Source organism: Chanodichthys erythropterus, chromosome 5 (assembly GCF_024489055.1).
Source record: "Chanodichthys erythropterus isolate Z2021 chromosome 5, ASM2448905v1, whole genome shotgun sequence".
Taxonomy (NCBI): domain Eukaryota; kingdom Metazoa; phylum Chordata; class Actinopteri; order Cypriniformes; family Xenocyprididae; genus Chanodichthys; species Chanodichthys erythropterus.
This window is the reverse complement of record NC_090225.1, coordinates 13,060,489-13,076,437: the sequence shown is the minus strand read 5'-3', so window position 1 is coordinate 13,076,437 and position 15,949 is coordinate 13,060,489. Positions and strand designations below refer to the sequence as shown.

General features: G+C 35.4%; 2 protein-coding genes across 2 annotated transcripts; one reads left to right on the top strand and one right to left on the bottom strand.

The window, feature by feature from the left end:
• Positions 1 to 516: 516 nt before the first annotated feature.
• On the top strand, positions 517 to 3,451 carry si:ch1073-126c3.2 (uncharacterized protein LOC555816 homolog). Its single transcript, XM_067385206.1, has 6 exons — positions 517 to 651; positions 762 to 847; positions 1,001 to 1,115; positions 1,415 to 1,527; positions 2,826 to 2,940; positions 3,074 to 3,451. Exons 1-6 carry the CDS (start codon positions 600 to 602, stop codon positions 3,244 to 3,246), a joined length of 654 nt encoding a protein of 217 aa, XP_067241307.1. The 5' UTR covers positions 517 to 599; the 3' UTR covers positions 3,247 to 3,451.
• Positions 3,452 to 5,042: 1,591 nt separating this feature from the next.
• ccdc172 (coiled-coil domain containing 172) lies at positions 5,043 to 12,298 on the bottom strand. The gene is made up of 8 exons (XM_067386421.1): positions 12,220 to 12,298; positions 11,920 to 12,005; positions 10,671 to 10,787; positions 10,202 to 10,367; positions 8,192 to 8,293; positions 7,988 to 8,090; positions 6,057 to 6,144; positions 5,043 to 5,099 (listed from the first exon to the last, which is right to left on the bottom strand). Exons 1-8 carry the CDS (start codon positions 12,296 to 12,298, stop codon positions 5,043 to 5,045), a joined length of 798 nt encoding a protein of 265 aa, XP_067242522.1.
• Between the last annotated feature and the right edge of the window lie 3,651 nt (positions 12,299 to 15,949).

Genomic DNA, 15,949 nt, shown 5'->3' with positions numbered 1-15,949 from the left:
ATATATATATATATATATATATATATATATATATATATATATATATATATATATATATATATATATATATATATATATATATATATATAGAATGCTAGAAAACATACTAAACAATAGACTGTTGAGTAAAAGCAACTTAAGTGAATGATATAAATAATGCCACAGCTCGTTATCATTATGGCAACTGTAAGTGACAAATGCGATATGGTGCTAAAGTATATGTTAGGATATCGCTGTTATCTAGAACCATTTCTGACTGTAAATATCCTACAGTAATCCGGGGTGCAAAACACAACTTATTATCAAAGCAAACAGAAGTTGAAAACAGAATTAAGAGTTATGAAGGTTCCCAGACTAACTGTTGTTTTGGCAATTAGTTAGTCTGTTCTATTTGAGTAGTGGAAGCACGTGTTGTCTGACTGAACTGACTGGAAACTCTGAAAACAAAAAAAACAAAATCAATTCTGATTGTTCAAGGCAGGCGTGTTGTAATTTGGTCAACAAGATGAGTGTACATTAACCTGTGACGCAATAAATTTTCCCCCCAAAAATAAAAAGTTTAACATCACATAGAGCCTTTTCCCAATAGCACTAACAACATGAAATCTACAACAATAATCAGAGCATGGAAGAAGCTTTGCTTACTCTTTGGTAAGAATTATTTCAGTTACTTCACAGTATGCATGCTAAATCTTGAATGATTTGATTCTAATCGCTCTATGAATATTTTTACTGGAGATGTCTTTGTGGTTCTTCTATAGCATTTCTCTTGACTAGAGCTCATGGACAGAATACTTCCTGCTCTTCCTCTGAATTGTCCTTTGAGATATTCGACAAAAAAATTCAGGTATAGTGTCTCTTTATCTACAGCTAAAACACTGTGTAAACAGTATCTGCTTACATACAAAATATTGTTGTAATAATGTTACTTTCAATGACTATTGCAGGCACATCTAGTATCAAAATTAAGATTTGATTTTTATACTAACTTTTTATGTAGGATTTAAAAAATTGTTTGGAAGCTGCATCTGACACATGGGCAGCATATCAAAACGCAAAATTTTTTAATGAACTTCGCATTCTGACTGATATCATCCAAAATCAACAAACCAAAGGTAATTCAGTCTGTCCTTCCAAAAACAAATGTTCCAAACAACATATTATCATATTACTCATCACACCCTTTCAACATATGTTATTCGATATTTCAGCATATATTGCATGCTATTTTTCCAAAACTTGAGTACAGTGCAGTATATCACTTATAATATGTTTTTAAATTGCAAATATAGTACAGCACCCAGATGTGTAACATATATACTATTTCTTTCAAATATATTTAAGAAACAGCATGTTAAACACAGATAATATTTATGTCTATAAAAGTACTAAACAGATCCTCTCTTCTTTGCAGAGTTACAGAAGTTACTGCCAAAAAACTGTTCAGCTCCAGCAGTGCCCGAGGATGGAGGCCTGCTGTGTATATCTGTGACGGATAAGATCTACTGTAAACCTATGTGCAATGCGGTATACTGTACATTAGTCTCACTGCTATCAAGGCACATTTCATTTTTTCCACTATACTATACTAACTACATTCCCAATCTGCAGTTTTTTTGTTTGTTTGTTTGTTTTTTACATTAGGTAGCACATTAGCTTCTTAACGTTTCTCCAGTTCACAATTAAAACACTGTGTGTAAGCGGTGTAAAAAATAGGGGTTGATCCTCACATTTGTTTGATCAAAAACAGCAGGCACACTAAATTCAAATTCAATCTCTGACAGTAGATGGCATTTGGGGCATGTATTGTCTTTACACAGACTATTTAATGCTGCACAGAGGTGGCATGCATGCTTTTACACAGCAATTTCAACTGTACACTTTGATTCTAGGGGCTGAGTTGGGTCAAACCAGGCATAATTTGGTCTGGCTTTGCAGCATTAAGTCTTTACACAGAATATTGAGCAGGCACAGAGCCACTTTAACTCTGCTGAGGAAAGGAGCCTTACGACCTCTTGAAATAATTAAGAATTTTCTAATACCATTTAAGATATTTAAGGATTTTTATGACTTTACGTTTGATAAAACTTAATTTAAGACTTTTTAAGATCCGTGGGGACTCTGTAAAATGCACCCAAAACTGGTGCAGGTTAGGACTTGCACATTTACGCATAGACTTATAGCTCAGTTGTCTTAGGGCCTGTCCCAATCATCACACTTGTGGTCTTGAGAGTGCACACAACAGGAAGTAAGTGCACAAGACTGTTTCAGGTCTAATACATTCCAAAGCTAGGCTTTTTTAATCCTTTAATGGACACTTCAGAGCTGCAATTATATTTTTTACATATAATTTGGTTGTAAATCATTGTATATTTTATTAGTGCAGAGATGACTTTGTGCATTTTGCAAAAGGTCTGAAACTGCTTTTTTTAATCACTTAATTAGAAGCACCATCTTCTACATACAGATTACTGGAGAGACATTTAGAAGTTTATTTTAAAGTGCAAAGTATTGAAAATCAAAATGTGTTAATGAAGCTATGTAAAAACTTCACTTGCATTTTTATAACACACGTGCAAAGACTACAAGTGTGAGTATTAGAACAGGCCCAAAGAGTTGTATTTGCAAGCATGTGAAGTAAACATGTTATTTGTTTAACAGACTTCAATAGACAGAACCCAATGATTCATCAGCACCTCCTAGTGGACAAAAAAAAAGAAGCTTAAAATCAGAATTCAGGCCAATCCTATATAGGGTAAAAACCACTATCCTGAAAAAAAGAAAAAAAAACCCATTAATTTTTCTATATTTTTCCATGCAAACAGGGCTATGATTTCACCTTTATAAGAAGATCAAGGCTGTTCGAGGAATGCAGTGCTGCCACACAATACAAATGGACAACACAGTTCATTGGTGGCAACAGGCTGGCTATATGCAGCAGTAAGTTTTGCACATTTGTCAAATTTGATATTTATAAATAAAGGAATCTAATATTCTTAAAATAAATTCTGAATACTGTAGTAATGTATGCTTACATGTACTGAACAAGGTGTTTTCTTACATTTCTCTGAAGAGTCCCACATTGCGGTATCAGGAGCCTCCTCTGCCTACTTCCCTGAGGGCCACGACTGTCACAAAATAAAGAGCCATGAACAACTAATGGGGAATATAAGAAAGACCTTCCAATCAGAGCTGGTTATGGCAGGCATCACACAATTATTAAATTCTTCCATCCTTTGTGGCTAGAACAACAATTAGATCCAAGAAGGAAATCTAAGAAGTGCTGGGTATAAAATTAAAAACCAGGATGATTTTTTTTTTTTTTTTTTTTTTTTGGCCATAGACTGTACTGTAAGGCATGATTCATGACATGTAAGTGCAAAAACTTTAGTAAAATGTAAACTCTAGAAAATATATAACATGTAATGAAGAAACAATAAAGGGTCATGAAACCCCCCTGTTTTAGCCTGGTCATTCACACCTCTGAGCTGGAAAAACTGTGAAAATGGGCATGTAAAGCTCTGGAAAAGTGGGAGTGTAGAGGAGGGGAAGAGGGGAGAGAACAACCAATGAAACACAGACCTACAACACACTCATTATACAGAATAATGAATATTAATATATGAGCACGGAGAAAAATGACTCAAGCACATGGAGAAATGTGCAAGAATATTTAAAAGGGCTAATAATGCTTTCATTACATTTACGAGCATACAGTCTCATGATAAACAACACGTAGGTGAACAAAAAAGAATAAAGACATAATTTAATTGCCCATTCTCTAAGTCTTTTGTCCATCAGAATCAAGACATTGCGTTCAGAAACACCACTATGTCCAGTTTGCACATATATTTCATTTGAAGAAGACTTGAACCAGCACTGTGTATGCACACATTTCATCATGTTTGATGAAGGAGAATGTGTGAAATACGTCTATAAAAACTTCAAACACAGATGCTTTATTCTGTATAATCTTTGATCCACTTGGCTAGTGTTGTAAAACTCATTGCGGAGTTCCGCGCTGAAACCGATCATATGCACGCTCCGTTTGTATGAATAATTGTATTTTTGATGTGTTCGTATTCAAACTTCAGTTCTGACTGCATCGCGGGCAAAATACAAACAACACTCACGTGCTTGCTGTGCTGAGGGAAACATACACAAGGCTCGCGTGTCCGAATGCAGAGGTGATGAACAGCGATTTTGTGACATTTGAATTCTCCGCTGTAATGCGATCTCATGCGAACACATTTTCCATTTGTGCTGGTGAACAACAGTAAAAAAAACCACATGCACCCAAACTTCTGCTCTGGTCGTATCGCAGGAAAACACATTTTTGTGTTGTAGCACTGAGGAAATGAGCACCTACTACGACCCATGTCTCTGAATGACAATAGATACAGAGGCAAGAGAAGTGATGCTTCCTCGTGCATAATACCACAATTATAATCTTATGCATACTACAGTGCAGTGATTGGATTGAACCAGTGTAGTCACGTTGACTATTTTAACATTTTTTTAACTACTTTTCTGGACATTGAATGTGGTAATTTCATTGCTTTCAATGGGGGATAAAAAACCTCTCAGATTTCATCAAAATATCTTAATTTGTGTTCCGAAGATGAACAAAGGTCTTATGGATGTGGAATGACATAAAGGTGAGTAATTAATGACAGAAATGTCATGTCTGGGTGAACTAACGCTTTAATAAATATTATGCTGTGCATAATGTGCTCAAATCAAGTAAACCAAAATAATTTAATGACTTATAATTCAAACTAATAATTTAATAATTTAACAACTAATGTATTTTCATAATGACAAGGCCCAGTATAGAAATACCACAGTAGATGACAAGGGTAAAACAAAAGGGGCAAACTGACACAGGCAGCATCATTTACAAAGAATAGATTTTTTCTAGCTCTAATAGTTGGGCTTGGGAGTCTTACAAAATCTTAAGACATTAGTCCTGTTTTTTCTAAGCAATTTTACAGTACACAATTAATCACCCTCAGACAATGGGAAAATAAAGCAGCCTATTACTAAGGGGGTTTCAGACGATTTAATTTCCATGGCTGGAATAATCTGCCCATTGGGGTCTAAGGAGGAGATGAGAATCAGTCAGATCAGCTTAATGGCAGATGTGCACCAGTCATCCAACCTCACCAATCATAGCCTGAGGCCAGTGAATCTATCCCTGTTAATTTCATACACAAATGTTGCATGTGCAACAGAAATTGTATGTTTTTCTTCAGAGTCTATTTTCATCTGTCCATTTAAGCATGCATTACAAACAAGCAATCCATTTTTAGGATTTATATGAATCAAATTCAGTCTGTATGCAACCTTGTTTTTATTGTTAAACATGAATATTAAAAAGCATTCGAATGTTGTCCATTTGGATGTATTATTGCAATAGGGCCACTAGATGCCAGTGTTGTCAGCATTTGGAGTACTTGTATATGAAAACATAACAGAATCTGTGCCTTGTGTGAGATTAAGACATGTACGTATCAACAGAAGAACATTTCTAAACTAATTTAGTTCAGCACTTTAGCTTTAGTCAAGCTTTTCTAACACTACAAATAAGATCAAAACTACAGATCACATCTAAAGTTGTTACAATGCTGGTTATACTGCATATACTGTATATGAAGTCTGTGTCCAACAAGATTAAATCATTCCCAGGCAAAACAAAACTGTCACTATGAAAACAACAATTATAATGCCAAATATAAGCCTGCAAAACACAGAGGGTTTTTTAAGTATACAAAGTCTGTCTGAAGCACCCAGCCTCAACACATGTCCTTCTGTGATAACTTCTGCAAAGTAAAAAAAAACAAGTTTTTTTTTACCATTGTAGAGTACTAAACACATTCCTATTATGTGACTATGCCTAGAAAGCTAGCGCTTTTCATACATTTTTCAGATTAAAGAGCTTAAAATACTTCCTTGGTGCCTTAGCTTTGGATACAGTATATAAGGAGATTGTGGTAGCAGTGTCAATGAGAAAGACCTTTTTTTTCTGTCATTGTGTTTGGAAAGTACATAGTTACCAGTCGCAGGGAGTGAATCTCAGAGCTGAGGGTCTCTCGCAGAAGCTCAAGCTCTTCTTCTTTATATAACTCCAGCTCTTTCTTGAGTCTGAATGGGACAGACACATTCACGCAGGAAGATGGTTAACCAATCATGATGCCCAAAGCAAAATAATACAATCTTAAAATGATACATGCATTTCAAATCTTTCACTTAACTTAAAAATTTGTTTAATTTTATTTTATTAATTTAATGTAATAATTTTCAAAATTTTTATCTTGCTCAATCATTCAAGTAAGTTCATATTTAAACTGTATTATTAAACGGTTGGTTAATTAAGATTTCAGAAACATGCAGCATGCTGCCCAATTTGCAGTTGCCCTTTTTTCAGTCTGAACAGGTTAGATAACTAAATCCATTGTCTTGAGCACAAAACCATTACTGTAATCTGTGTACTTTCTGAAAGCTATTTACTATTTAAAAAATCCTCATTTGCAACATTAGTGAAAGTTTCATCTAAAATACTGGTTGCTCATATGAATCACATGTTGCTCAATAAATGATTCATGTTTTCATATGTCAAGTCATTTTCAAAGAAATTATTTCAGTAAAAAATATGTCTGCTGATGTGAGCAAAACAGAATCCTGAACATACTACAAGAAACGAATGCTTGCCGAGAATAAGCACATATCCAATAAGTACAGAATATAACAGAATATATAAATAACATGAATGGTATGTGACATTGCTCTTCTTTCATCAGGCTCCAATTACTGTACAACATTAAGAGAAAAACAAGACTTAAGGGCAAAGAATGTTCGCACTGTATGTGATAAACACAACAGCCTTGGAAATCCACAAATCTTGTCTATATAATATAAATCAATTACATCAAATACAACTGAATATGTTTGATCTTTTATATAACAACATTATTACATTACTACTTTAGACTGAAATGTTGCTTTTTAAAAAGAAAGACATTTTCAGCACATAGCATTGTCAACAGAACAGCTGAATAGTTTTCCAGGATGTAACCAGTTAAGGCAAATCAACATGAAATGTTTTTAATGCACACAGTTGATTTTAGGATTTACTAATACAGTTTGGAACAATTAGGTTGCACTATATGAACAAGAAAATTTGTTTATAATAGTTTGGTGTGACTTGCATCCCAAAACATTAAAATGAGGAATGTGAATAAGCTCACTAAATACTACTGGAAACCAACTCTGAGGTTTAAGGAAGTCTTGACTTAACCCAAAGAGGCTGATAAAACATAACACCAGGAACATCTTTATATGAGCAAAATAAATCACTTCAACACTGCCATGCATTAAAGTTTGGGATGCTGATGGAGTCTTTCTCATAACTTCCACTTAAATAGATGCTGTTAATTTCAACTGACATATGTTCAATGTCAGATGATCAATACAGGGGAAAAACTGCCCTCTGCACGATTGGGGCATGTGTTTAAGAGTGATTCATGACTACATAGGAGAGGAATGAACATATCCTGAGCTTAGCAGCGCTGTCCCAAAAGCCTCGTCCTCAGCACATCCTGTGGGCTCATACAGTCTTTCCTATTAACGAGGAAGATTTGTTCCACACTACCCCCACATGTGATTTACACACCCTATGGAGGAGCTTTCTTCCTGAGACAGGACAGCGATCGATCCCTTTTCCATCATCACTTCCTAGTGGGGCGCTGATCTGAAGGGGTTGTGTTTATCTAACTGGACCGGACATAGTAAGCAACATATCAAAGACCTAATTAATAGGATGGATCTAATGCTGCATTAGTTTCACATGGTTAAGTGACAGGAGGAGGAAGATGGAAAGATAGATGAAGGGAAATTCAGCATTCTTTGCTCACGCTCCTCTTGGATCATGTTTCTCTGGGTATATAAAGACACACACTAATATTACGATAGGCCTTAACTTTCTTGCCTGATACAGGTGCTGTCTGTCAAGGGTTTCTGACGGACCATGAGCCTCTCTGTCTTCAAAATCTCTGTCAAAGCCACTGCTTCCTTCAGATCTCTCTCTATATCTGCAGAGGAACAGAAAACTAGGGGGTGAGGACTTTCTGACACATGGATACTTCTAAACTATGTCAGAGAAAGTTCTGAAGTGAGCAGAGCCTTGTTTTACCTGCAAACTGTGATTGTATATCCTGGAGCTCAGCTTCTAGTGATCTTTTCTCTGCCTCCATGGAGCTCAGCAAAGTGTTCTTTTGCTTCAGCAAGTCCATCTCTGAGGAACAGCAAAGGTGACAACTCATGTAACCTGCTAGCAGGCAGTCAGAACTACAACAAACAGACTGAAAAACGATAACCATTTTAATAAGGATTTTGTGGATGTCTTCTGAACTACAAAGCTTTGTTTTCATCGAAACCTGAGAAACAATGGTGCATTTTCAGCAAAGTGAACGCTACAGGCTTATTTGTCAAATTACAGCATGCTGACAAAAGCTTGATAGTCATTCAGTGCTCATTAACACTAATTTTGTCTCAAATAGTTTGCTAAATCTTGTGTGGTGATTTAACAATGTCCAGTAGCCAATAGCGTTTATTTTATATCACAGATTGGCCAGAGCTGTTGAGCTCGGTAAAGCCACAGTTTCCTCCTAATCTCTAACAATTTATCCTCCTAATCTCCTCCATATCGCTTTAAAATATAGCATTATATACAGAATTCAAATGTGTCCGATACGTTGTGTGTTCTGCACCAACTCGTTTATATCCGCTCTCTGGTATTGTGTCTCTGGACTGGCTCTGTGGTGGTTCGCGTGACACTAACATGACCAAACTAAATTCGCCTCATTGGAAAGCATATTTACACTGACTTAATCGTTCCCTATCCCCTAAATGTGTGAACAAGTGACCGATTTTAGCTGCAACTTCAGCATTTGTTTATAATGTATGGGACAGGATGCTTTAGATTCTAGAAAGCATTTGATTGGTGAGAAAATCTGATGAGAAGCTGAAGTGCAGGGTGATGTCATTAAAATTGTTGATCCATATTGGCGGAAGTGATGAGACTAAGTTTTGAATGCTAATATCTTTTAAATGCCAATTTTGTCATTGTTTTGGAGCACACTAGCTTATAGATAATCTTAAGGCTAAAATATCTATACTAAAAGCCAAAAAAAAACTTAGATTTTGATTTCATGGTGACTAAGAATTCTTTTTCAAATGCTCAAAGAAATAAAACCAGCACAGACCAATAAAATTGGCTTCAGACTGAGACTGTGGACTCTGACACAAGGAACACTACCGTTCAAAAGATTGAGGTCAGCAAGATTTTTTATTTTTTTTTGAAGATTGAAAGAAATTAATACTTTAATTCAGCAAGGAGGGCACATTAAATTGATCAAAAGTGACAATAAAAACATATATATTGTTACAAAAGGTTTCTATTTCAAATGAATGCTATTCTTTTGAACTCTGTATTCATCAAAGAAAAAAAAATTATCACTATTTCTGCAAAAATATTAAGCAGCACTTTTTCAACACTGATAATAAGAAATGTTTCTTGAACACCAAATCAGCATATGGACCTTTTTCACATTTCTGGGTTTTTCAGAAGCAGAAGTCATTACATTTGGGTAAACCCCTATGGTGGTGAATGGGACATGACAGCAAAAATGTTTGTATTTGCATTTGCTCTAAACGCAAAAGAAAAAGTAAAAAAATATGTGATAGCTTTTCAACAACTTTCCAAAAGAAGGAAAAATATAGAGATTGATTTCAGCAGTCAATTTGCTATATTTGCAATGTTGATAACCATGGATCATTGATCATCACAGTCCGTGAAAAGTGTTTATTAGAATGATTTCTGATGGATCATGTGACACAGACGACTGGAGAAATGGTGGCTAAAAATTCAGCTTTGCCAGTAAAGGACCAATTTACATTTTAAAATATATTGAAATAAAAACAATTGTTTCAATTATAATAATATTTCACAAAATAACTGTTTTTACTGTTTTTATCAAATGAATTTCACCTTAGTGAGCATAAGAGACTTTCAGAAAATCTTACCGAACATTATTGGATTGATTTAGATTGGATTTGACTCATGCACAGTAGTTTGTTTGTAATGCATTGATGTGCAGTGAATAAAATACTTTTGTCTGATTTTCAACAATAAAACACTTACCGTTGTGTAGAGTTTCAGCTTCCAACTCCAGACTCTGGATCTTAGAGCGGGTTTGGGTGTGAAAAACAGCATTTCTGTTGCTGATTAGGCTGAATTTATTGTTGAAAGTTATCATCTCCTTCAAGAATTTCTCTCTTTCTTCACAGTATTCTCTTTTCAGCCTGTCCTGAATTTTAAAACAATCAAAAGGCTATTATGCAGATTACAAACGGAGTACAAAAGCACTTTTAACACTTCAGCATGTGCATTGTATTAGATGACGAATAATGCATGGCTCTGAAACTTTCAATGGCCAATGATGTCTTTCTTTATCAGACCACATGATTGTAACTAGCTTCATAATTGTAATAATATTGTTTCAGGCTTAACTTTGTTGTGTTTTAATGGGGTGTGTGATGAAGAGACAATAGCCTTTCCAAAAAGATGGAATACAAAAAACTTCAATAGTCTTCAATGTGGCAGTATGTACCAGGGTTTCTTTGAGATCTGTCTGCAGCTCCAGGAGTTCCTCTCGCTGCCTTTCCAGTTGATCTTGTCGCTTTGTCATCAAAACAAGCTGCAGTTTGTTTTCAGACAGGAGCTGAGCCTATGGTCAAAAAACTTTTTCATGAGTTTGACTGGTGTCTTATTCAGACAAAAGCGTCCCTCAAATGAACTTTGTATTCACAGCAGTGAAGTTTTATAACTGGCTGCACAAAGACATTGCAGAAGCACAGCATGTTGCACATCTGACGGATCAGTGGCTTTAATGCTGTTTGTTAAGGTAAGCTTATGTCATTTTGTTTGTAGGTCATTCTGTAATTGGCATTGCATTGCCTTTTGAATTTAAGTCCCTGCTTCTCTCCTTTTACCGGCTCAGTCAACTGTGAAAGACATCAAGGATCCTTCAGGTAATTACTCTCTACCTGGCTTCAAAGAATGCAAGCAAATTATGCTTCATAATTACACAGGACACGTTGGTCTGACCAAACATAATATTATGCAGAAAATTAGACAAGTCTTTCATGACATTCACTACCTCAGGTGGACCACTGAGGTCATTCCAGGAGTTGGTATTAAATGTTCTAAACTTGCCACAACACAGAATGGATTCATTTACAAACTGTGAAAATGCTAAATAAAATGTTAAATATATATTTTAGATGAATTTATGTGAATAGGTGACATCTGGAGTCATCTGCATTCAGAATCCTATAGACCACCTCTGTATTGACCTCAGTATTCATGAAATGAGTGACCTCTTTAGTCAAATGATTCAATTGCTCATTGACTTACTATGTCTGACATTGGTATCAAACAAACTGTGCCATATGTTTGCAAGGATAATTGTATTTTTAAAGGTTTTTCAAGAATAATACTAATGTAATCTGAAAGAAACGAGATTGATTTTGCAGTGCCGCTTTGAATTGATCCACTCCATTTTAATGTATCCTGTCCATTAGATGAAGTGTTTTAATCATGAAACAGAATGTCTTTTTACAGGGCCAAAGGATATTAATACTGCATATCAGCTTTCTGCATAGATAAACTTTAAAGTGAGTGACAGTGGACATTCTCTGCTGTGTGGCAATATTTCTATCTGAGCTAGGCCTATATATTCACATAACACTTAAGAAAAAAAAATGAAACGGAAATTAATATTTTCTTATCTGCCAGTGAGTGTTTTTTTTTTAATAAAAAAAAAAAAAAAAAAAACGCTGGGTAATAATAGTCCAAACCTTCTCGTCAAGTTCACGATGTGCTTTCTCCAGTTTTTCACATGAGGAGTTTATTTTGTCCTGTACACTCTTGATTGCAGCTTTAACTGAGTGAGCAAGAAAAAAGAAAAAAACGAATATTATTAACTTTTTCTTACTCTACAACACGTTGTATACGTTTACAAGCTTATGAAATATATGGATATTTAATGTAAAAAATATATATTGTTATAATATATTGTTGTGTGTTGGATTTTGTTTGTTCAAAAACACTCGCGAACTCATCTCATTAAATTAACCGCTAACTAATCTGCTCATTACCTTCATGAAGCTGCTTGATATTTTCCGACACCTGCTGCTCTGTCAATAGGATTTGCTCGAAAAGAGATTCTAGACTCATTTTTTACCATTAAATACCAAATACCAAAAAGAAGGAAACTAGCTAAATTAGCTTAGTAGCAATCATATTAAGAGGAAAGCTTGGTTAATAGCTTGTTTCTGAAGCGTTTCGAAAATAAGCCGAGTCTTCACGTGATGTGCGCATGCGCAATCCTCACACATGTAACGTGAACTACGCAAATGCATACGCAGCAACGACGTAAATCACCCTTGTCTAAAACTATCTAGCATGGGCGTAGGTTTAGGGGGGACGCTAGGTACTAGGGGTACTAGTCCCTATCAATATTTTGAGATGACAAATTTGTCCCCACGACAGTACAAGAAACGCCGTAATTTGATTGGTGGCGGGGTATCTGACAGGCTACACGCGCGGGCCGGGACTACTTTTGTGCTTGCACTAGCAGCGAGCGGGTGGTGTGTGTGTGATGACGACGCCAACGGTAAGTTACCAGGGCTGTCTCTCTGCCACATACAAAGGCTAGAGTAAAAACATTTTAATATACCGTTTTTTTTTGCCCCTTTTTTGTACTTTGTAGTTGCCACCCAAGAAGAAGAAAGGGGACATAAGAAGCTTTTTCATAAAGCAGAGTCAGAGTGTAAGTAGGCAAAATAACTGTTAGCTAGCCACACAAATAAACTAGCAGTAGTGACTGACCAGGCTTTCAAATGCAGATTCTACTGTGGAAAATAGTATTAACTGATGATAGTATGTGTTACCCAGGATGATAGAATGCTACGTTAGCAAGTAACTGAATGTCAATTAGCCTGTACCTTAACTTAGAATCTTGCAGTCAACATAAACGGTGGATCTGAGACATGTTTCCGTTTCCTACATTCTGTTTATGTAATGTATTTGTGAGTGTAGCCTACCCAACATGCAGATTATACAGTTATACTCTTTAGGGACAGTATACAGGATGGTAAGTTATATCGGGGTCAGGAATCCTGACTCAGGATACAATATAATGAGATGTAGATTCACTTCTGTATTGTGATATTCTGTATTGCCAACAGTCTGAAATAAAAAAGGAAATCGCCATTAAATCACTGGTATCTTACGACATTTTATATATATATATATATATATATATATATATATATATATATATATATATATATATATATATATATATATATATTTTTTTTTTTTTTTTTTTTTTTTCCCTAGCATAATATTATTTCTGTGTGCAGGATTAAACAGTTTGTTTAAATGCATCTTTTCATATATGTCACATCATAGGCAGTTTCTGTGCTGCCTTTGCAGAGTGAAGATGGCAAAAAGGAAGAATCTGTCTTGGTACTTCCGTCAGGTGACTTTATTCTCATTATTGCTTCAGATCAAATTTTTCAGGAGTTGCACTGCCATTACCACACTGAGAGCATGCAGAGTGGATACAACAGGGGCATCAACCTCCAGGCAGATAAATAGATTTGCAGTAGCCTTACAAACTTATGATACACTGGCAGAGGTGTACCTAGATGCACCACATGTGAGAAATGTGAGCCCATGGGATAGCTCAGTCTGTTTGCCTCCTCAACCGTTTCATTCATCACCGGCCTACTTTGAAGTGCAATTTAAACTGCCAGTCTCTGTATTGTTTGGCGTTTGTAAGCACAGTCAGCAATCAATAAGTTTAATTTGGTGCCATTTGGTCCTGAAGTATTTGTCATGTCATTCTTTACTTTCTCCAGTTTCCCAAACACTGCTGGAAAGGATGGTTTTGATCTGGTGCCATGCAGCACATTAAAGTGTTGTAATTTATGTGAACCATGACTATATCATTTTGACATTCATTTGAAAAATGAATAGTCCATTTTGATTGAGGTTTTTATGTTTTTCAGACTTTTTCTTCAAGAACCAAACTCTTAAATCAGAACAGAGATGGTCTAAAATTTTGGCTGTTTAATTTACTCTATGATACAGTGCAAAACAGGCCTTGGTCCACCCAGGCAACCAACCAACACCCCCACCCCAACTGTCTGACCCACCTTAAATCTTAGAGCTGGAGCCAGGCCTGGTACAAATCGATTTAGTTATTACAATTCAGATAATTCCCATTGAGAGACAGAGAGAGAGAGAAAGAACAATGAGGTGAGGGGAATATTTCAAATGATTTTGAACCCTGCTTGTCACAGATGGCCTGTAGGAACCCAGTTCTCCACTTAAGTTTATTAAAATGAAATGAGCTCAGGTTAATTGAGAAATGCATTTAAACCAGACAAGAAGCATGACTCTTGATTGAACAGCTGTCAATAGATTTGGTCAAAATAATTGATCCTTAATGAACTATGGACATAAGGATAAATGTCAAACAGTTTTGATTTTTTTTTTTCCTTGTGTAAAAATTCATCTCATTGATAAGGAAATATTGATCTATGTTTAACCAAGTTAACTATTAAGCCATTTAATTGTAAAATGCATTAACAAGACAGAATAAGTAGAATGTAATCCACCAGCCTGTGTCCTCAGAATAGGATATTCCAGTGATTCTCAACTGGGGAGTGATGTCTTAAAATTATTTAAACAAATTTAAAACACACACACACACACACATTCATACGGTACATACAGATACATATAAATATTAGTAGGAATACCTCCTAGCCATTTGGTGACTTTAGTCATTGTGAATGGGACTCCACGTCATATTTCTTAATTTGGAGAAACATCTGACACTTTACATGCACCACAGATTACCCAAACAATTTTTCACTTCAGTGTTCAACCTTGGCAAACAAACTTTCAGTTTTCACCTTAACAATTGTCAGTAGATCTAAAATGTATGAATTGCCAACTTTTGTGTGCTTTTTCACTCTTCAGAGACAGTTACTCATGTTTAACTCTAGGCTAGTTGAACTCAGGGCCGTAACCACCATAGACATAGAGGTGGACAAGTCCCCCACCCCCCAAATATTTGATATCCTTAATTAATGCTGCTCTGCTGCTCTCCATTACGCACCGTTCTGTTTGTTGTTAGGATGACAAAGTTTAAAAAGTTAAAAGCTGGTCTGCCTTAGCGGTCTAACAGCACTCGTCACTGTCAAAATGATTGCGATGGCCAATCAAATCAAAGAAGGCGGGGCTTACTGAGTGCAAATTCCAATGCAACACTTCAGTTTTTACAATGAAAGAGTGTGTGGTAAGAAGTAAGTAGCTTGATATGTTCAACGACCCACAGTAATATACAGTGATGTGAACTACTCAACTTTTTTAAATGGAATTTTGCCATTTTTAATTAAAAATATCCTATAATTTCCATGATCCATGTCATTCATAACTGAATGTGATGAGACAAGAAACGTTTTTCCTTTTTGACATATTAGACATACAAATAAGAGTGAAGATGTGCATATTTTTAAATATCATTTGTAAAGAGTTTAAATGGATTACTTCACAACTAGGTTACAATTAGACCTACAACTTTGTTTATTGTTCTTATTTCTTATAATCCTTTAATTATTTAATTTATTTAAATAAAAATACCAATACCCCAGTGTTTAAGACATGGTTATGGCCTTGTTTGAACTGAGTAGTAGGGTGTTACAAAGAAATTCCACAGTAATCAATTCTACATCTGTAGAACTACTACAGTTAATTAATAAATAAATACATCACTTCAATGTATCAACATTTTTACTATAGTCTATTTTA

What these genes read in the sequence shown, in the direction of transcription:
- si:ch1073-126c3.2 (XM_067385206.1), top strand. Translation starts at nt 600, where the DNA reads ATGAAATCTACAACAATAATCAGAGCATGGAAGAAGCTTTGCTTACTC. An exon ending in TATTCGACAAAAAAATTCAG is followed by an intron (nt 848 to 1,000) that starts GTATAGTGTCTC and finishes CTTTTTATGTAG; the next exon opens with GATTTAAAAAATTGTTTGGA. An exon ending in CAGGCTGGCTATATGCAGCA is followed by an intron (nt 2,941 to 3,073) that starts GTAAGTTTTGCA and finishes ATTTCTCTGAAG; the next exon opens with AGTCCCACATTGCGGTATCA.
- ccdc172 (XM_067386421.1), bottom strand. Translation starts at nt 12,298, where the DNA reads ATGAGTCTAGAATCTCTTTTCGAGCAAATCCTATTGACAGAGCAGCAG. An exon ending in ATCGTGAACTTGACGAGAAG is followed by an intron (nt 10,788 to 11,919) that starts GTTTGGACTATT and finishes TTTTGACCATAG; the next exon opens with GCTCAGCTCCTGTCTGAAAA. An exon ending in AGCTGAAACTCTACACAACG is followed by an intron (nt 8,294 to 10,201) that starts GTAAGTGTTTTA and finishes GCTGTTCCTCAG; the next exon opens with AGATGGACTTGCTGAAGCAA.